This window comes from Macrosteles quadrilineatus, unplaced genomic scaffold, assembly GCF_028750875.1.
Source record: "Macrosteles quadrilineatus isolate MER2022 unplaced genomic scaffold, UCM_ALF_1.0 Scaffold_7__1_contigs__length_78375512, whole genome shotgun sequence".
Lineage (NCBI taxonomy): Eukaryota > Metazoa > Arthropoda > Insecta > Hemiptera > Cicadellidae > Macrosteles > Macrosteles quadrilineatus.
In genome coordinates, this window is record NW_026542600.1 from 64369335 (window position 1) to 64390817 (window position 21483).

General features: G+C 32.6%; 1 protein-coding gene across 2 annotated transcripts; it reads left to right on the top strand.

The window, feature by feature from the left end:
* Window positions 1-93: 93 nt before the first annotated feature.
* On the top strand, window positions 94-19662 carry LOC128999127 (synaptophysin-like). 2 transcript variants are annotated; one of them, XM_054425489.1, is made up of 6 exons: window positions 94-446; window positions 8409-8486; window positions 12979-13094; window positions 14779-14974; window positions 17453-17653; window positions 18230-19662. In XM_054425489.1, the coding sequence occupies exons 1-6, from the start codon at window positions 420-422 to the stop codon at window positions 18320-18322; spliced, it is 711 nt and encodes a 236-aa protein (XP_054281464.1). In that variant the 5' UTR covers window positions 94-419; the 3' UTR covers window positions 18323-19662. The 2 variants fall into 2 exon arrangements, with proteins under 2 accessions (XP_054281464.1, XP_054281465.1); XM_054425490.1 differs by having other exon boundaries at window positions 8412-8486.
* Window positions 19663-21483: the final 1821 nt, after the last annotated feature.

Genomic DNA, 21483 nt, shown 5'->3' on the forward strand with positions numbered 1-21483 from the left:
CTCTTGGGCCGGGCCGGGCTGCTAGTTCTCACTCACTCGTTCAGTCGTTCACTTCAGTGTTCAGTTCAGTTCGGTTCGGTTCGGTTTTGGTTCAGTTATTGTTTGGTTAGTTAGTACTTTGTTTGGTTTGGTTTAATGGTTTTTTGGTTGTTGAGTTGTTGTAAAGTTGTAATTAATTCAATTGTCGTTGATATCAGTTGTTAACATCAAACTTATTTTGGATTTCAAGCTCTCAATCAATTTAAAATCGTTGTCTTTCATTCTTCGAAAATATTTAGGCTATAGTTTGAACTTCATTGGCTTGTACTTAATTTAGGGTTTAAGCATTTGTCTATTTTTAGAAGTGGAACTTGTAGGTGTTGACTGTTAGGCCTAGCCCGTGTTGTATCAGTATCGTATCGTCGACCCTAGTAAGCATCATGAGTACTTTCACAGCTGTTAGAGAGGTAATGAAAATGCACATTTGGTCTCAAGAAACAATTGCTCGAGTTTTCCTTAATCCTTAACAAATTGTGTAAGACTAACCTAGCAATTTAATGTTTTAAACCTACTTCTTCCACCGAATTCCTCCTCCCCTCCATCAAAACCATTTATTACCATGTGGGCCTAACCAATTAAACGATTGCCCCTACCCTACCCCTTAACAAATTGTAAATTATCAAGACTAAGTTAAACAAGCAATGCTATAAATTTTATGTATTAACCTACTCTGTCCTCCAAGTTCCCTCCATTTATTTATTACCATAGGCCTACCCTCGGTATTTGTTTACTTTAGGGGCTTCTAACGAATTTTGAAAAAAATGTTTTTTTCTCATTATTTGGACTATTTTGAACACTTTTTACATTTGGCACTTTTGGGGCAAACGACTATTTCACCCTGAAAATCGCGTTTGAAAATTGCAAAAAGTGCTAAAAATTTGCGTAGTTTTTTTACTTTTAATGTGTCTTTACTATTACTAAGGACCTACAGAACTAAATATAATCCAACCTAACTTTATCTAATCTAACCTAACCTAACCTAACCTAACCTAACCTAACCTAACTTAACCTAACCTAACCCAACCCTACCTAACCAATGCTTAGGTTAGCAATATGCCGAAAATAGCGCATTATTAGTTAAACCAAGGTTAGGTTACGTTAGGTTAGGTTAGGTTAGGTTAGGTTAGGTTAGGTTAGTTAAGGTTAGGTAAGGTATGGCTAGTTATTAAGTTATTATTTAAATTAATTAGCCTAAAATCACCTGAATATTTTAAATATTACCTAACCTAACCTAACTTAACCTTACGTAAACTAACCTAACTATATTTAAACTAACCCAACCTAACCTAACTTAACCTAACCTAACCCAATCCTACCTAACCTAACCCAACCCTACCTAACCAATGCTTAGGTTAGCAATATGCCGAAAATAGCGGATTTTGAGTTAAACCAAGGTTAGGTTAGGTTAGGTTAGGTTAGGTTAGGTTAGTTTAAATAATCATCTGCTTATTACTACAATAATAAAAAGACTTTTAAAAAAAGGCAAGGGGGGAAAACCTGATTTTCTAAGTAAAAATGGCAATTGCAGAAAAATTTTCGCGATTTTCAAACGTGATTTTCAAGGTGAAATAGGCGTTTGCCCCAAAAGTGTCAAATGTAAAAAGTGTTCAAAATAGTCCAAATAATGAGAAAAAAACATTTTTTTCAAAATTCGTTAGAAGCCCCTAAAGTAAACAAATACCCTACCCTCTTATCTCCTAACTTGTTAAATTAAATTTGGGTGGATACAATTTTGGGTAAGTTACAGGTGGGCGGGGTAGGACTACCATTTAACTTGACAGGATCTTTCTAGGATGTTATTATTTTGCATTTAAAAACACATTAAAGGTCAAAATACATGGTGTCTAAAATGTCCCGGGTCGGTTAACTTAAGTTATGCCTATATATTATTTGAAATATTTTAAAAGTAGGTAGAGCTACAAAACTTTGCACAAACTTACTGGACATATAAAAATCTATTTCATCACACAACTTAAGTTATTCAGTGATAGGGCCTACGCTAATTTCTCAGGGGGGCGGCCCGCTAGGAGTCGGAAGAAAATCTTAAAAGTATTTTGAGCAAAAATTTGAAGCTTTTATACTTTACGTTTCAATTAAAAAAAAACCCTGCTGCAACAAACCTGCTGACTAAGTTAATTTCTATCAAGCCTGATTGGAGTTTCACTGAAATATTTGCCTACGCCTGTAAGAATTATTACCTATTTAAATAACATTAGGTTTGTTTAAAGACTACTTAGGTTTGCTAATACAGGGAGGGTAATAAAGTGTATTATTTAGTAAAATGTTAATAGTGAACCACGCCCCTGCACCCAGGCGAACTAACAGCTGGAAGTGCGCCCACACGGAGACAATGGAGGGGCAGCACACAACATTACCAACACACAAAGAAAGCCGTGGAGGAAAGCTCAAAGAAATTGAAACAATTATTTTATTATTTGAAAAATTATTCAAAAACTATTATTATTATATTTTTTTATTAGGCTACACTGAGACAAAAGAAATATTTTGAGCATAACTTACAGAGACATTTGGAACATCTCTTCTGCCACAAGTTTGTCTAAAGCAAATGTTTTAATTCAATCCAGAGACAACATTATTTAGCTCATACCTTCCCTTTAGTTTACTAGGTTTATTTCACTCTGGACTTACCATAAATAAATTAACTATTCCTACTCAAAAGACTAGTCAGAACAATGAACATCACAATAGCCTAAATTTAGAGGGGGCTCCAGTAAAAAAAAATGTAGCTATCATTTTAAAAGTTTTAATTGTATAATTTAGGTTCTAGAGCAAAATATAATATCACAGTTCTTATCATTCTTGCTATTTGCAACGACTACAATATTGAAAAAATTATCTTGGCGAGTGCCGGTGATTGGTGCTGGGTTGATGCTGGGGTGCTACGTCTGGGCAGTGGACACTTTCATAGACACTTTTAATGTCTTCTGATGCCGAGGGCACATTTCAGCCTGGACAGAGCGTAATGGTGTTCACAAAAGCCCACCAAACTTCCGGGCAGGGAGGGTACTTAAGTGTGTTTTAAAGTAAAATTTTAATAGCTTAATATTATCATAGACAAAAAGAATTAAATATAGACCGTCAGTTGTGCTGCGGTTACCATAAGTTCTGGCGCACACCGCTGGTAGCGCCATGTAGTTACGGCATACACGCTACGTAAACTACACGACGCTCCCAGCGGTGTGCGCCAAAACCTATGGTAACCGCAGCACGGCTGACAGTCTATATTTAATTCAGACAGTTAATAATTAATTTTTTGTAAAATGTTAATAGTTTAGTATTAAAATAATGCATTTTCCATATTTGATCAAAATATATTCTTAAACAAGCAAGCTACAACAGTTTACTTATCCCCCATTATAAGAATAACATGTGAATTTAAATTGACAGTTATTTGAATTTTCTCCGTAACCAATAACCGTATAAAACATATACTAAATTATTCAAAGGCCTACCTAAATTATTTGTTTTTTTAAGCTCTTAAAAATGGTTTAGTGATCATGGGAAATTTTATTTTTTAAAGTTAAATACCCCCGCCTCAACAAACCTGCAGACTAAGTTAATTTCCATTTTCCTTAATGGATTTACACTAAAATGCCTCCTTAAAAATATCACATATTTATTCCCTATTTATTTATTTTTTATTTATTTATTTCTTTTATTACAATGCTGCAAAACAGGATAAACCCAGTTACATTGTAGCATTAATATTCGAACAACAAAATGCTATTAGACATGCATTATAAATAATAAATATGGTAAAAGTTCATCTTGCTGAAGAAATTATAATTATTAGTGTAATCACTCACAACAATACAATATATGACAAAAACAAACTAATATCAATAAATAACATACAAATAAATATCTTAAAAAATAACATTGGCAATTATTTAAATATCTATAACAACAATAACGAATTAAATAAATAAAATCCAACAACAAAGTCTGAACAGAGTAATTAATTTAATAACAATAATTATTTGGGGTAATTAAATATCTAAAAACGTATTTCCTGAACGTACTGTGACAGTTAAAAAATATGTCTATTTGGTCGTTATTAATTGTGTTGAACAGCCTAACCATTGAGTTGAGCGGCGAACACATTCCAAGGTTCGTTCTAGAGAAGTGGGGGGAGAAGAGCAAATGCGAATGTGAATTGTGTCTGGGCAACGTGAACCGCACACGGGACAGCAGCACCGCGTCGTCGAGCTCACCACACACCAACCGCCTCAGATACAACATCATTGACACTTTACGCCTATTACTCAACTGATCGATTTCAAACAGTGTGAGAAATTCTGAGTATGGGACCAGCGTCGTATAGTAAGCAAATGTTTTGTAGTAAAGAAATCTCAAGAACCTTCTTTGGACATCCTCTATGAGATCGGATAAATAGTTCACACTAGGATACCATACCACAGAAGCATATTCTAATCTTGACCTGACCAGTGAACAATATAACAGTTTAATACTTCTCTGATTAGTAAAAATGTTGCCTAACCTGCAGATTAGACCAACAATTGAGAAGGCAGTCTTACAAATCGAAATCACATGATCATTATATGTAAATCTGGAATCAAATGTCACACCCAAGTCTTTAATTGAAGTTTTCCTCGAAAGAAGACTACCCCCAATATTATAATTATGCATGATGAGGTTACTAGGGGTTTTCTTTGAATATGTTACAACAGAACATTTATCCACATGAAATTTTAGATTGTCACAACTCCAAAGAAACAATCGATCGATATCATCTTGTAGCATAACACAATCTTGTTGGTTGTTGACAATAGTGAATATTTTGAGATCGTCAGCATATAGAAGAAACTCACAGTTTATTATCAAATCTTTTAAGCTATCAATGTACAAAATAAATAGCAAAGGTCCCAAATTTGAGCCCTGGGGCACACCTCAGTCTACATCAAATTGTTCTCATAGGTGTCCCTCAAAAGACACGAAAGATTTAAATAGAATAAGTTTAACGAGTACTTAGGTTTGCTGCAACAGGGAGGGTAAAAAAGTGTTTTTTGTTGTAAAATGTTAGGCCTAATATTTTAGTAAGGAATGGATGTATTTATTTTCCAAATTTTATCAAAATATGTTCATAAACAAGCAAACTACAAGAGTTAGCTTATTCTCCATAAGAATAACATAGGAATTTCAAAATTACAATTTTTTGGAATTTTCTCTGTAACCATTAGGCACATAGTAACACTTCAATATACTAAATTATTTGTTTTTTAAAACTACAAAATGGTTTGGAAAGAATTTGTCAAATTTTGCGTTTTTAAAGCGAAAAATGGGAAAACCCTATTTTTACCCCATAAACCCCCCCCCCCCCATAATCCCCCGTTCCCATAGACCGATCATGCTGGTTAGCGAACTCATTCGAATAAATGTAGGTTTACACGTTAAAACAAAATTTCATCAAAATCGGATCATTTTTGCTCGATTTGTCGTTTTAACGGACACATATATATATATATGAATTTCAACGGATGGTGTTTTTGACCTCGGGACCTCAAAACGAAAAATTAAATCGATCTTGGGTCCAGGTCTTACTATGAGACCTACGGTAATAATAGCTTTATTCCCTATATGGGAAATTCGCTAAAAAGGAGAAAAACCTATTTTTACACTATATAACCCGCCCCCATCCATGGTCCCATAACGCTGGTTCACTAACTCGTTAGAATAAATGTAGGTTTACATGTTTGTACCAAATTTCATCCAAAACAGATCATTTTTGCTTCAGTTATCATGCCAACGGACACATATAGGTGTGAACAATTTAATTTTGAAGTGAAAACTCATTTTGTGAATTTAAATAACTTTGTTAACTATAGTTCGGCCGCTTAGAAAACGACCTGCGCGCTAATGCTAAACCAATGCTGGAGGAGGTCGCTTTCTAAGAGGCTGAACTATAGAATAGTTTTGTTTACTTGTCCAATTAATTTTAGATTATTGCAAAGGATGACTTATAAAATTCAAATATAGGCAGGTCTTTTTAATTGTACCTAATCATATAATTAACTCACTCTTATGATACATTTACGTTAGTTCTTATCTTACCGTATGCTGGAATTGCTTGGAAACAGTGAACCATCGTCAAGTATTTATACCATAACTGCTGATCCCATCATCATCCCACTTTTAAAGTGTAGGCTGGATTACGTTCTTTAAAATGTGTAATTTTCAAAACTTTAAAAAAACACTACCTATCTTAAAAACCTCTTTGAAAACATATTTTAAAATAATAAAAAAAATATTAATTTTACGAAAGAATGTTGATTTTGGTACCATATCAGATTAAAGGCATTTAAATACTCGTTATAATGTGCCGTTGTACATCCTGATATGATCAATAGAACTCATCCTTGTCAATATTTTAGATTGGCACACACGCTACAAAACGCCAATTTTTATCATTTTAAAATATTTATATTGTAAAAACTGTGAAAGATAGATTAAAAACATATTTGGATTCAAGACTCAAAATACTACTAGTAAGCCTATGCAAAATTTCATAAAAATCCAAGATGGTCAGGCTTTCAGTAATAGTGAACAAGTAACAAGACAACAATAATGACCCTATATTTATTATTAAAGTAGTAAACTAAACACAACTTAGCATCCTGACATTATTATATTTTCATAGACGTAACATGTTTCAGACAAGAGTCTATTTTCAAACTTCATTAATAGTGTTAACTTTTTGTTTACATTATATTTGTTTTGTGTTTGAATATAATATTAGTTAGGCCTATTAAATATGATTTTTTTTTTAGAAAGGATTTGGAAAATATTGTTTTCTATTGATTATTTAATTGTAAAATGTTGTTGAAAATGATTTTCTCAAAGGAATTTGGCTATCTAAAATATGATATGGATTGTTCAGGTTTTTCGTTATTCCATCAACATGGAATTTAATATGAAATATTCTTCAGTTGAATCCATTCGGTCCGAAACAAGCTACTTAGATCTACCGGTACTATAAAAATATAATAATGTCTGGGTCCTCAGTTGTGTTTAATATATTATTTTAATATATCAGCTGTCTCTTTAGTGAACACCAAAATCAAAATATATACTATATGAATTTGAACAAATGGGGTTTTTGGTTTCTGGGGACATCAAAATGATAGTGTAAATCGGTCCCGGGTCCAGGTCTTACCATCAGACCTACGGTAATACCTTATTCCCCATATAAGAAATTTGATAAAACATGAGATGTGATGTCTTGTGATTGGATATTGTCACTGCTCACAATTGGCCCAAACAGTTCTAAACAAAATGTTTAATGTTGGGTATAAAAGTTTGGGATTGCCTTTTCTATTCAGTTGTTCAACGTTTCCTGGTCGTAAAATTTGTCAGACTTTTGTACAAGTGCAAAGTTGAGTTCTCTGTTCATTATGCCTTTTCTTTTCACAAAGACTTTTGAATGAGGATTAGCTGAAAGGTGTAAATATAATAATCCATAAATAAGAAGGAAATTATAGCCAAATCCAGGTGTCTGAAGTACTGCAGATAAGTTGCACCATATCTTCCAAACAGTAGCCTACTGTAGGCCTACAGTCAATAAAGGGAAAGGAGTTGGTACTATCTACACCCTACAGCAGCAGAAGTTGTTTAGTAAATTTTGAGTATTTATCACAAATCCATCCTAACTATTTTCTGTTATCGCGGCACTAACACAATCATCTCAATGACCATGGTGACTTCGTCATCATCTTCTGCGTCTGTGGTAACATCACGTAAATCTACATGTCGTAATTTGAAAATTTGCTTGGATCACGGTATTACAATGTTATTTGCTCCCAAAAAAGGTAAAAAAATTATTCAAATCTACACGTAAATTTGCATTTAAAATTCTTAGTTTAAAACTAAAAGAAGTCAATAACGTTAAACAGTGAATTTTCTGAAAATATTTCAATGTTCAGTTCTGCCTCTTTTAACAAACTCGGTACGGTACTATTCTTGTGCTCGGTACATTCCAATATAAAAAAATTACGAGTCTCAATTTAAAAAATGTTTGGTGTGACCCATAATGTTCCTGCGACCCACCCATAGTTTGGGAACCTCTGCTCTACAGTATACATCCACAGAAAAATAACACTAGTACCTACCCAACTATCCAGAGACAGAGTAGTATGCTATGGAAGGTTGGATAGTTGAGACTGCTGCCTAAAAAAAGTAGTAAACTACATAAAATTAAGATAGTCCTAAATATATTTACTATCTATATCTAGTATAATCTCATTTGTGTGAATGTATTTTGGAAAGTGTATATGATCTACCTCTGCTCATAAGTTCATAATTGGTTGTGACAAATTTTCCTCTCTTTTCAGCAGCTTGGGGACAGGTTCCAGAACTACAACTTGGAAGTCTTCAAAGAACCTAGAGGAATAATAAGAATCCTCCAGCTGGTCAGTTAATTAACATTTCCATAGTTAGTAGGTCTTTTTTAAAAGAAAACAAATATATGCTAGACACGTAACTGTTTGAAAACATTGTATAAAATTCCTATGTTATTTTTATGTATTTTGATTTATAAAAATAACAGTAGTACCGCAAGTATTTGGATATATTATTCATAAAAATAACTTGGGAATTCTAAATTTAGGCCAATTCATATTTAGGATTTTTGCTGAAACCGTTAGGCATACAACAATGCTTCAATACACAAAATTATTTCCTTTTTTAAGCGTGAAATTTTATACTTACACGATGAAAAATGAGAAAATCCCATTTTTACTCTCTGCGCTCTGCATTGTAAACTTCCATCATTTGTAGAAATATGCAAGTGTGAAGTTCTGTATTGAGAGAATGTAGATTCTGATAATGTCACTCTCTAACTCTCTGAAAAGAGTGTTTGTTTTGGCTCTTGCAACAAAACCTTTCTGTGATTTCCCTTTATGATTTTTTGATTCTTCTATCAAATAAGTTGTAATAATTTAAACTTGATATTTTTTGTATAATTTCAGGTATTATGTATCTTACTTTAAATTTGCCTTTAGGTTTTTAATTGTTTGTGATTATATAAAAACCTATTTATTTACCACAGGCTTCCTACAAATGAAACTTGTCTATATCTTGTTCAGAAGTAGCCTACTTTCCTTAGATTTTATTGACAGTAAAGTATGGTTATGTAAAAAATGAATGCTTTGTGATAAGCTACTTTGACATAAAACAGGAATGCATTGTTCAAGCTTTAAGTTTCATTATCAATTGTGTTGCGTTTGTACTTTCTAGAATTTTTATTACTTCCTAATCTGTTTTTAAATAAAGCCCAGGTTTCGTTAGAGATGTTAACACAAATCTTATTTAAGTTATTATGTTATTATAAATGAGAATGGACAAAGGATTGAGTTGTCCAAAGCTTAAAGGGAATCTTATCATTCAGCTGCCGTTGCTTTTGTACTAGTTTTACAGGATTTTTTTCAGCTGAATAAAGTTACTCAGATTTACCAATAGTAATTTTGTATAGATTATCAGTTGTGTTTGAGTTAATTATTTTTTTCACTAGATAAAAATGAGGCACATAAAATATCACCACTTAATTTTCTTACAGAAAGAAATAGCAAATATTTACTACTTATTTTACTTTTTCAATTTAGATCTGATTTAAGTGTTCTGGGACCAGTTTCATCACAAACTACAAGTTACAAATTGTTACTTGTAACTTAACTTGTGATTTCCATTAGATTTACTAATAATATTAATTTGTAGTTTATTATAAAACAGGCCCTGCTGTCTTTTATTTGCATGGATAAAGCTATATCAGTAGCTATTAGGTTTTAAAATATAGTTGACTATTTTTCAAAATAAAGTATGATATAAACTGTTTTGTTTTCCATTTTAGCATAATACAGTGTGTAAATTAAGTCTGGCACACATTTTTTATCTTTTTTTCTATAGTAGATAGAAGAAATCAATTTGCGGGACTGATTAATAACAAATGTTCGGCACTTTTTACAAATTTTGAAAATAAAAATTCCCTTAAGGGTAAGGGGGGGTGGGGGGTAACTAAAAATTTTCAAACGACAACCCCCATCTTGTGACCCCTCATTTTAAAGGTCATTGAAAGACAAATCCAAAGATGTGTCTGAAAAAAAATTCTTTGCACCCTATCCAAGATGGCAGTTTAAAATGTACTTAGGGTTGAACGGGTAAATTAGGTATGGCACACATTTCTTATCTTTTTTACTCTTTGTAGATAGAAGGAATTAATTTGTGGGACTGAGTAAGAACAAATGTTTGGCACTTTTTCATCATTTTGAAAAAGATTCCCCTTATGGGTAAGGTGGGGGTGTAGGGTAACTAAAAATTTTCAAATGACAACCCCCAGGATGCAAAAAAAAATGTTCAGATACATCGTTAAATTTGTCTTCCAAATACCTTTAAAATGAGGGGTCACAAGATGGGGGTTGTCTTTTGAAAATGTTTAGTTACCCCCCACCCCCACCTTACCCTTAAGGGGAATTTTTTTTCAAAATGATGAAAAAGTGCCAAACATTTGTTCTTACTCAGTCCCGCAAATTAATTCCTTCTATGTACAAAGAGTAAAAAAGATAAGAAATGTGTGCCATACCTAATTTACCCGTTCAACCCTAAGTACATTTTAAACCGCCATCTTGGATAGGGTGCAAAAAAATTTTTTTCAGAAACATCTTTGGATTTGTCTTCCAATGACCTTTAAAATGAGGGGTCACAAGATGGGGGTTGTCATTTGAAAATTTTTAGTTACCCCCCACCCCCACCTAACCCTTAAGGGGAATTTTTTTTCAAAATGATGAAAAAGTGCCTAACATTTGTTATTAATCAATCCCGCAAATTGATTTCTTCTATCTACTATAGAAAAAAAGATAAAAAATGTGTGCCAGACTTAATTTACACACTGTATAGAACATTAAGTCATGCTATCCTCTTATGGTCGAATGTTTTTGCAAACTTTTTTATAAGGCTGTTTAAAATGATGGAATATTCTTTTACAAAGTCACTTTGGTTTAAAGTAATCAAATCGACACATTTTATGCCTACAAAATTTGGTAATGAGTGTAACAAGTGAATCAAAATATTTTACCTCTTTCAAAAGGCTGTTTACAAATTTGAGCTGTTGGCTTTCCAAAGACAAATCCAAGGCTTGTGGGGACTAGCTGGGCACCGGAAATGTATCACCATAAACTTTAATAGCCCAGGTGGCTGGTACTAACTTACAATGGCACCATTTCTATGAATAGTAGATAGTCATACGTTATAATTTTAGCATTGCCATTATTGGTCTGCAAATCATGTAGCCCCCTCCTGGGTAAAGTAGGTAGCGATTTCAAGCTCCGTCATTCGTCAAGTCATCGTAAACCGAGGTACAGTTCCAATTTTGTTAGCTGTTCAAGAATGATTTCGAGATTGGCTGTTGTGAGATTTTTGATATTTGTAAGTAATTTATCTAACGTTATGTATTGAAGGTGTTTTAACAAAACTAGTAATATAGTTTTTTTTTTATTATTGCAATTTTATAAATTTTGTATGTTGTATGATTTTGATTTTAAAGGAATTCTACCAGATTTTATCGTTTAAACTGAAGATATTAAATTATAAAGTTATTACACAATTCTAAGGGTTGTATAAAAACAATTCAACTGTCTCAGAAAGTATTAATGCTCTGATAAAAATAAAATACAGGGTGGCTGAAAAGTAACTTACACCCCCCTTAACTTTTCAACCATTTGAGATATTTGAAATCTGTTTGTGGCAACCTTCTTAGATACGAGGGGCTACTATGGTCAATTTTGAAAATTTTGCCCCTTAGGGGTAGTGGAGGTCCGGTAGCTCAACATTTTCAAATGACAAGTATAGTCAAGTTTGGTATCATTTTACAGGTCTTGACGAAACATAAAAATTGACATAAAGAAAACCAAAATCGGCCCACTAATAACAAAATAGCGCCCTAAAACGTTTCAAATCCAAATAAGCATGAGGGTGGCTGAAAATTAACTTGCACCCCCTTTTACATTGTAACTAATTGAGATATTTGAAATCGGTTTGCGGCAACTTGTTTGGATATGAAGGGCTACAATTAATTATGGTCAGTTTTGAAAATTTTTGCCCTGGGGGTAGTGGGGATAGCTCAAAATGTTCAAATAGCAAGTATAGTCGAGATTGGTATCATTTTGCAGGTCTTGACGAAACAACAATTCGCATAAAGAAAATAGAAATCGGACCATTAATAACAAAATGGCAGTTCAAGATTACTTTTAATAACCATTGTCTTAATCATCGGCCATCTAAAGTTCTCAAGCAGCAATTACGTACTTCAGGATCATGAGCTCAGTCACTTTGATACCTCCAAGCGTCAACTGTTTTAGGCAACATAACCTAACAATAACAAGTTATAACATAACCTAACGGCTATCTCTCCCACCCTTCTGAATATTCGTCTCTTGGTTTCAGGTCTACCACCCTGAGAGGGATCGATTAGGTTTTTTTTAGATATTGGTAGTCTCTCATATTTAATCTTGCATTTGCTTGTCCAAATATTCTTTGGGCCTGTGTGTGGATGCATTATGTAGGGGTGAGCCGGTAAGAGTAAACTATATTCATAAAAGTGGATGCACTGTTGCTGTGGTACACAAATCCACAACATGGTTTCCTGCGATTTGTAGTCCGTCGCGCTAACAAGTGAGTCGCTGACTCACCACTTAAATTTATGATCCTCTGTAATAAAGGTTGACCATGTCTATTGTGCATTTTCTTTTTTTTATGTTTCTTTTTGTCTGCTAAAGCTGACCTTGGGCCATTTTCAGCCAATACTTTTTAGATAGAATATTTGAATGAATAATTACAAAACTCATCAAACTGCACTTCATTGTATCCATAACCGCCATAACACTTTTTACATATTTTACTATTTGTTCCCAGGTGTTTTCACTTTTGACACTGTGGATTTTGAGATCTTACGAAGGTGTAATCGATATTAAGTACTGCGATGAAAGCAATCCTTCACATGCAGTATTCCCTGTTGAATATCCGTTTGAGTAAGTATTCTACAAGTAACCTAACAAAACTCTATTGTTGTCCTTTATATGTCTTTTTGTTGTATCTAAGTTTTATTCCTAATATATGTTCCTAATATACTTCCCCTATAGAAGTTTTTGATCAACTGATTGGATTAGCAATCAAATAATTGTTTGATTTGAATAAAATTATTTTCAGCTACCATTATAACAGTGTACCTATGTAACGTGGGAAACCCATAAATGATAAATATCCAGCTCAACAAACATATGCAATAAATCCTTGATAGGACAAATAAGTGTCCCAAGTCTTCTGGATCAAATTTAAAATCTTAATATTAATTAAGGAAATGCTGTTCCAGAACCAACATGCATGTACTTCATCATTACTCCATAATAAGTTATGGGTTAGAACTAGCTTAAAGTAGACATGAAACCATAAAATTGTTAACCATTGGGAATATTGGGATCATTTTCTGTTAGCGCATCTAGCAGTACCGGTAGTGGAAAGTAGTGGGGATGATACTTCACCAGATTTGTTTTTAAGAGATTGGTGGCCTCTTTTACCTTTTGTTTGTCCGTCTATACAGGGTGATTGATATAAGTGTGCCAGCCGTTTTATTCGAAAACGATAAGAGATATCAAAAAAAGTTAAATGGTAAGTGCCTTGGACTTTTTATCAAAAAAATTGTAGTGAATTCAAAAAAATTATCTTAGTTGCCATTTTTCCAATATGACCGCCAACTTTGATTTTTCTTATAGAACACCCTGTATTTTATGATGTATTCTGGTAGAAAATGTAATTTTAAGACGATTTTATTCTTGTGATTTTTTTCATAAACCTAACCGTTTCAAAGATAATAATGGTTTAAGTTGTGAAATTTTGAATGGTTTGCGAATAAAACAGCTGGCATGCTTGCTTAGGCCTTTATCGTAACTCTTTCTCATGCAGAAATTTCAAAACTTTAACCATTATTATCTTTGAAACGGTTAGGTTTATGAAAAAATTACAAGAATAAAATCGTCTTACAATTACATTTTCTACCAGAATACATCATAAAATACAGGGTGTTCCATAAGAAAAATCAAAGTTGGCGGCCATATTGGAAAAATGGCGGCTAAAATAATTTTTTCGACTTGACTGCAATTTTTTAAATAAAAAATCCAAGGCACTTACCATTTAACTTTTTTTGATATCTCTTATAGTTTTCGAATAAAACCGCTGGCACACTTATATCAATCACCCTGTATAGGCAACAGAGATTTTGAAGAGCCTTTCTTCATTCTCCAGTCTATTTGTCATCTCTCACCTCATCCTCCTATCACTGAGGTTACATAACTCTGACTGTATGTAGAATAATTGTTGCAAAAATTGCCGTTACATATTCAGAGCAGGGGAAGTGTGGTGGGGAAAGTAATCTCTCACACTACTCTTAATCTTTACCGAAGTAAGTTAACCACTCTTCCACCATCGAAGATCCCTCCAACTTTCCATTCCTCCCTATCAAAATTATCCCTTTTCTTTGCTTAATTTCACCCTCTCTCCCTCCCTAATTAGTTCAACTCTTAAATCCAACTCATTTTGCAGCGATTCAGAATCCATCTATCTCTTGAATTGAATGTGCCAAACCAGTTGATAAAATCATCACAAGAACATCAAACTGTACAGCTGAAACTCCTTATTCACATGTATTTTACTTTTTAGTCTGAGCAGCTTATCCCAGACAGTATCCTGCAAAAACAAAACCAACATCATCATTTCCCTGAACAACAATTTCTCGAGTGAAGCTGAGTTCCTGTTCACAATCTGCTGGGTTTCCATTGTCTTCGTGTTGGTCATAGCAGCAATCTATGTGAAGTACGGGGAGACCTATGAGAGCAACGGAAATCTAGCTCTAGTTGTAAGTAGAGAGTTTTTATAACCTTAAACTGGATCCATCAAATCCAATAAATTTTTATCGGTTTCAACCATCTTAGTTACAGTCAAAATAGATTCACCTGTCAGAAATGAATAATTTGGTATCCTCTAAGAATAATATTCGAAAATATTTTTACCTGTACAATCGTTACAATCTGTTAAGCTGGGTTTTCCTAGACGCGGAGTCGGCCAGCGGAGAGCGGACAACGGAGAGCGGACTCAGCTTGTCTTAGGTAATTTAATGTTACTGTTTTCCTAGCAGCGGAGCGGAATGCCATGTTAATTTCAATTCCGCTCTCCGTTGTCCGCTCTCCGCTGGCCGACTCCGCGTCTAGGAAAACCCAGCTTAACAAATAACTCAATCTTGCTTGTGTGCAATTATAATCAAAATCTTAAAATGGGACTATTTTATTAATCAAATTTTATAAAGTAATGAGTTAAATAATATATTTTATAGCAACTTAAATCTGTTCATTATTTTAATGGAATCCCCTAGTGAAGTTTAATTGAATGTAAATTTGGTTCACTTCGTAAAATTGATTTTGAGAACTGTTTGTTGAGTTATATACTTTTATGTGTCATGTCTAAAGAGTCAACAAGTAAAATACAGCGTTTAATCAATACAATTTGTGATTCTGTTATATTAAAAAAGAAATCTTTATTAAGGAAGAGTCATCAAAATTTGTTATACTTGTGTGGTGCAAAATTTTAAGGGGGTTAAAATATACCGTGAGTATACAAATATCAGCACTTACCCATTTACATCCTCAATAGCCTACACCTAGGTCTATGTGTTAGTTATAGTTTAGTTTTGGGCTATGTGAAAAGAAACGTAGGCCAAGGCTCAAACACAATAAAGTATATAAACACAAATACAACATATTTATTTATAATAACGCTCCAAACTGACAAGATCCCTCTCGACTTTGATAGGATCAACACCATTTTACAACTAAATGTTTAACACCAACATAACCCCCAACACTGGTGTTTGTTGTTGGCCATGACGTTTAGACCATCAGACAAATTTTTGATCAGCAGTTGCCTAGTACTTAAATTTCCCTCAAATAGCTGTACAATATGAAGGACAAAATTATTCACTTGTCTGCCGTGATCAGAGAAAGTATGCTCTTATACACTGCTGTTGTTCTTTATTCTGAAGGTTAGCTACTATAGTTAGTTAATCCTATTTTTTTAGATTTACTATTTTTTTTTTTTTTTTTTACTATCCGCCACTATTTTTGTCTCAAACTCAATCTTATATATCTAAATTTTACCAGGCAAATTTCTCCGACTTTATTCTAGACCCGCCAGAGACTAGTAGTGGCTATCATTTAGTTTCGTGTAAATTAATCCATTTTAAATTGCAACCTTTCCGATAACCTAAAAATTTTAATGTTGATACATTCACGTTAATTTATTGTAAAATGAGGCATTTAACGATTTTGAGGTCGCTCATTCACGATTTTTCATTAGTAAAATGAGGCAAACCTGACTAGCTTAGTTTTGATCAACATATTTTTACAACTAAAAATCGTGATATTTCAGTTATTTTTTATTCAATCTTTTTGAACTTGGGTGTCGTTTGATGGCAAATTTTAAATGCTAAATAAAAGTGTTCTAGACATTTTTTCATAAAATTAGCCATGTTTTAGCAATTTTAATTTAAAAGATTAAAATGGCCTCCATTTTGAAATTTGTAATTGAATTAGGATAATTTTTTTTTACGTGGGTCTGTTTTACCTAAACATACATACCAAGATTCATAATGATCAGTTGAAAAAACGTGTTTTTCTAAAAAAAAAGAAAATGACGAATATCTGATTAACAAAGCGATAAAAAAATTTTATTCTTGATTTTTTCTTTATTTTGACCCATAGAACCATTTCCCAGAGTTTAGCTGTTTACTTACGGGACACCCTGTATATGTGTGTATGCGTTAACACGAGTAAAATTGATCCGATTTTGATTAAATTTGGTACAAACGTGTAAACCTACGTCTATTCTAACGAGTTCGCAAACCAGCACTATTGGACTATGGAATCAGGGTGGGGGGGGATTCATATAGTGGAAGTTGATTTTCCCCAAAAAAAAAATAATTTCAATATTTTCCCAAATTATTTTGTGGAGTTATAAAAGCAAACGATTCAGTACATTGAAGCGTTGTTGTATGCCTAACGGTTAGGGAGAAAATTCCAAAAAAAGTGACAATTAAAAATCCCTATGTTTTTTCACGGAGAATAAATAAACTGTTGTATTAGATGGCTACAGCATACCTAAGTACTCATTACAATTAATGTTATTTAAGTAAGAAATAAATCTGACAATATTAAGGGGATATTTCAGTGAAAATCTAGCCTGGTAAATGGAAATTTTCTCATTCTGTATGCTTTCTGCAGCAGGGGTAGGCCTATTTATTATTTAGTATCGGTGAAATATAAAAATAACTTGTCTGTTACAGGATTTTATCTTGTCAGTGATCTTGGCAGTGCTGTGGGTAGCATGTTTGGGAGCTTGGGGCTATGGCCAGAGTCAACTGAAGGCTCTAACTACTCCGAAGTTCTTGAAAGAAAATCTACATTATTGCCAGGACAAGTTCTTCGATTACATCAACTGCATAGAAATCACACGTGGCAGTGTACTTGGCCTTACTACAACTCTTGTAAGATCCTTATGTTCAATCATAGATTTGATATTTATCACAGAAATACAACTACAAATATAAATTTCCTTTCATTATGATTCTTATTAATAAAAAAAACTTATGATGTCTATTCAGGTACTTATCACATATACAAATTTTAGTATCATTATCATTCTTCATTCTTATTATTATGTCACCATTCTCATTTATAAGAAGTTCTCTTATGATTGTGGAGTGTAGATCCCTTGATGATTCTGGGAACTGCATTCACGATCTGTTAGGTTATTTTGCATTCCAGGATTTATCTGATTACCATGATAAAAACAAATTTCTTTGTGAATCTAATGTTTATTAACAATTATTGGTTTCATAGGTTCATTGGTTTATTTTCCGGGACCACATATGACAATATGCTAACACAAGTAAAATAAAAAAAATAACTTCTTATAATCTTAATTATCATTACACACTCAAGTTGTATTTTATTATGTTACAATTATTATGTTTACAATGTTTTCTAACCTTGAAGATTGGGTATGCAAAGATTTAGTTCTTTTTTATTAATTTTTGTTTGAACTCACATTTTTGTTTCAGATTCTCTCATTCTTAAATTTCTTCCTTTGGGCAGCTGGTTTGTGGTTCCTCTACAAAGAAACACCATGGTACTTGAATTTCCAACGTACTTAATTACATCACTGTTCCTACATCTTCATCAAAGTCAGTAAGATCAGTATTTTGATGTGACTTAAAGATCAACATTTTACACAAGCATAAAACATCCCTTTACAGTTAGTTTGTATAAAATTCAAGGACAGACTTTTGGTTAATTTTTTGCTTGGCTTATTAAAAGTTCTACTTGCTTTAATATGGCCTTAGCTAGGCTGTGACTTGGTAGTCATTAGGAATGCCAAAAGTTAAGATAAAACAGAACTTAGCAACAAGCAAAAGTCATCTTACATTAAAAAAGTCATTGTAATAACTTAAATATATTTTTTTTTGTAATTTTTTTGATAGAACATTCAAATTTTCAACAGGTATTTCATAATCCCAGTAAATTTGGAAAATGTATCTGCAAAATTGTCTTATTCTAATAATAAATTCCGTTGGAACTGATACTCAATTTAAATCTCAAATAAACATATGTTTGGCAGTTAACTGTAAAGGGGTTCAGTTTTATACCAAAACATATTTTTTTTTAGAGTAGGTAATACTTTATGTCACAATTAGTTTTTCACTTGTATATCGATTATATATTGTAATCATAAGTTTGGTTTTGCGCAAGTGATTGCTTTTTTAACTGAAGAGAGTTATAAGTGTTCATTAAACTAACTTTGTGCCTTTTATTGTTCTTAATCTTATATATATTTTATATAATATTTTTGTACATTAAAACATATACTAAGAAACAAACAGAGCAACAATGTACAAAACTCTGGTGCCTTATAATCTCATGTTATACTTATATTGTTGTTAAGATTTGGTGGAACACCACACTTTTACATGTAGCTATATATAATTAATCATTTTGACCTTGATTTTCAAGGATGTAAATATACCAGTTAAATATAAAAATACATGTACTACTTTAGTGTTAGTAAGGTTAAATTAAACTCTATATCAAAAAACTATTTTTATATGAGCTCACTTGAAAGTAAAGTAGAAATTCACTTTTACACTAGTCTAGTTTTAAGATATATCAACAAATCTTAGTCTAAATGAAAACAATACCACATAGAAGTTTGAAATACAGAAGAAACGTGATTGGGGAGTAATTTTGAAAGAAGGAAGTCACATCTATTGCATTGCCAGAAAATGTGGAACACAAGTATATTTTACTCTCTGTGTATTTTACTCATTGAGCTCGCATCTCAGCGTCAGTATTATTTTCATTTATTTGTACTTTGTTAACCATGTATTTGTCTATATTGTAATCTTGATTGTTGAGACTGACCATATTTTTATACTAATATCTGGTCTTATGTTTTGTCAGTGCTTTCGATACTGAAAATAAATGCTTACAAAATGTTGCTAAGACTTTGAAATGCCACCTATTCTTCTTATATAGGGTGTTTTGAAACTCTATGGTCATGTTCCTTGGGTCAACACAAACCAAAACTATCATATAAACATATGCCCTATCTCACTTCGTTTTCCGTCTGTCAGTGTGTATGTATTTTTTATATAACTTCCCAAAACTTTGAAACGAATTAAGGTGTCAACTTCTAACTTGGTACGTGTATGATGACTAATAGTAACTATCTTTTCGCAAAGCATCAAGTTTCTACTTTGTATAATTTCAAAATGGCGACCGTTTAATTTTTCAAAGCTTAATAACTTAAAAACCAGCGGATTTATAAAAAGTTACAAATGACAAAAAAGGATAGAAATTTAATTTCCTTTACAGAAATGTACACACAATGGTAATAACACAAATAACGAAGAAAATTTTATTTTTATAAAGGTAATACCTGCTAATTTATTGAATTTGCCCAATTTTTTTGTTTTAACTTCAGAAAATTTAATATTTTTCCCTTATTTGTGTTATGACCCTATACAAACTGTACATTTCTGTAAAGTGAATTAAATTTCCATCCTCTTTGTCATTTTTAACCTTTTTATAAATCCTATGGTTTTTGAGTTATAAAGCTTTGAAAAATTAAAATTGTTGCAATTTTTAAATTATACATAGTAGAAACTTTATGCTTTGCAAAAGAATAGTTCTTATTAGTCATCATACACGTACCAAGTTTGAAGTTGGTACCTCAAGTGGTTCCAAAAATATGGGAAGTTATGTAAAAATTACATACACTCCGATAGACGGAAAACGAAGCGAGATAGGGCATATGTTTGATATTTTTGGTTTATTTTGACCTAAGGAACATGACCACAGAGTTTGGGGAGAGAGTTTCGAAACACCCTGTATGAGTAATTTAGCTCCTTCATGTTTGAGATGTGTAGGCGAAATAGAACTATGCTTTAAACTTAATTTACTAATTAGATTTTTCTATAAAGTTTTTTGGTACAGAGTATCACATGGCTACTTAAAAAAATGTCTTGTTAGTGAGAAGTTCACATTTTTTAAATATTTCTACTTAATATTTCTAATACTATAAAATATATCTTTATGAAATATTGTATAGGCCTAGGCCTACATTTTAAGGTAACAATAAACTGTTAGTGAAAAAATTATCATTACAAAATATTTTTAGTTTAAAAATGGTGGTAATTTGACCTTTTACCATTTAAATTATGCCTACCAAAAATGGCTTATTTTATGAAAAAAAATGTCAAGAACACATATATTTAGCGTTTGAAATTCCCTATCAAAAGACACTCAAATAACAAACAGCTGAAATATCACGATTTTTTTAGTTGTACAGTAGTCACAGGTAGTCTAGGCGCGCATCCGCGCTAGGGCGGGGGTGATTCCGCGCGCCCAGACTAACTGCGACTACTGTAAGATGAGGGGAAATAAGGCCAAGCTAGTCAGGTTGAACCTGACTAAAATAACCAATTTGAAAAACTAGACACCTTCAGAATCTTTTTATGATTGATTTGGTAGCCATTGATAACACTTTTTTTTATTTTTGCTCACTCATTAAATCGACTCTCAAAAAGAGAGCACTCTAACCAATGTTTTTTTTTCACAAACAATAATCCACGGTTCTTTAAACATTTACAGAAAGCACAGTAAAATGAAAATTCTTAAGACTTTCACAACATTGTTAGAATTAGTTTTGTAGCCACTGATAAATTTTCAGACCATTAGGTCACATAATCAGTGTGGGTAAGTAGGTTAACCAGCTGATTTTCTCTAAAATATTACCTTAAAATTGTCCGATTTTTTC

Bases quoted from the DNA above. Each gene is read 5' to 3' on its own strand.
- LOC128999127 (XM_054425489.1), top strand. From the start codon at position 420: ATGAGTACTTTCACAGCTGTTAGAGAG. The intron at 13,095-14,778 runs GTAAGTATTCTA...TTTACTTTTTAG, and splicing joins CCTGTTGAATATCCGTTTGA to TCTGAGCAGCTTATCCCAGA. The intron at 14,975-17,452 runs GTAAGTAGAGAG...TGTCTGTTACAG, and splicing joins ACGGAAATCTAGCTCTAGTT to GATTTTATCTTGTCAGTGAT.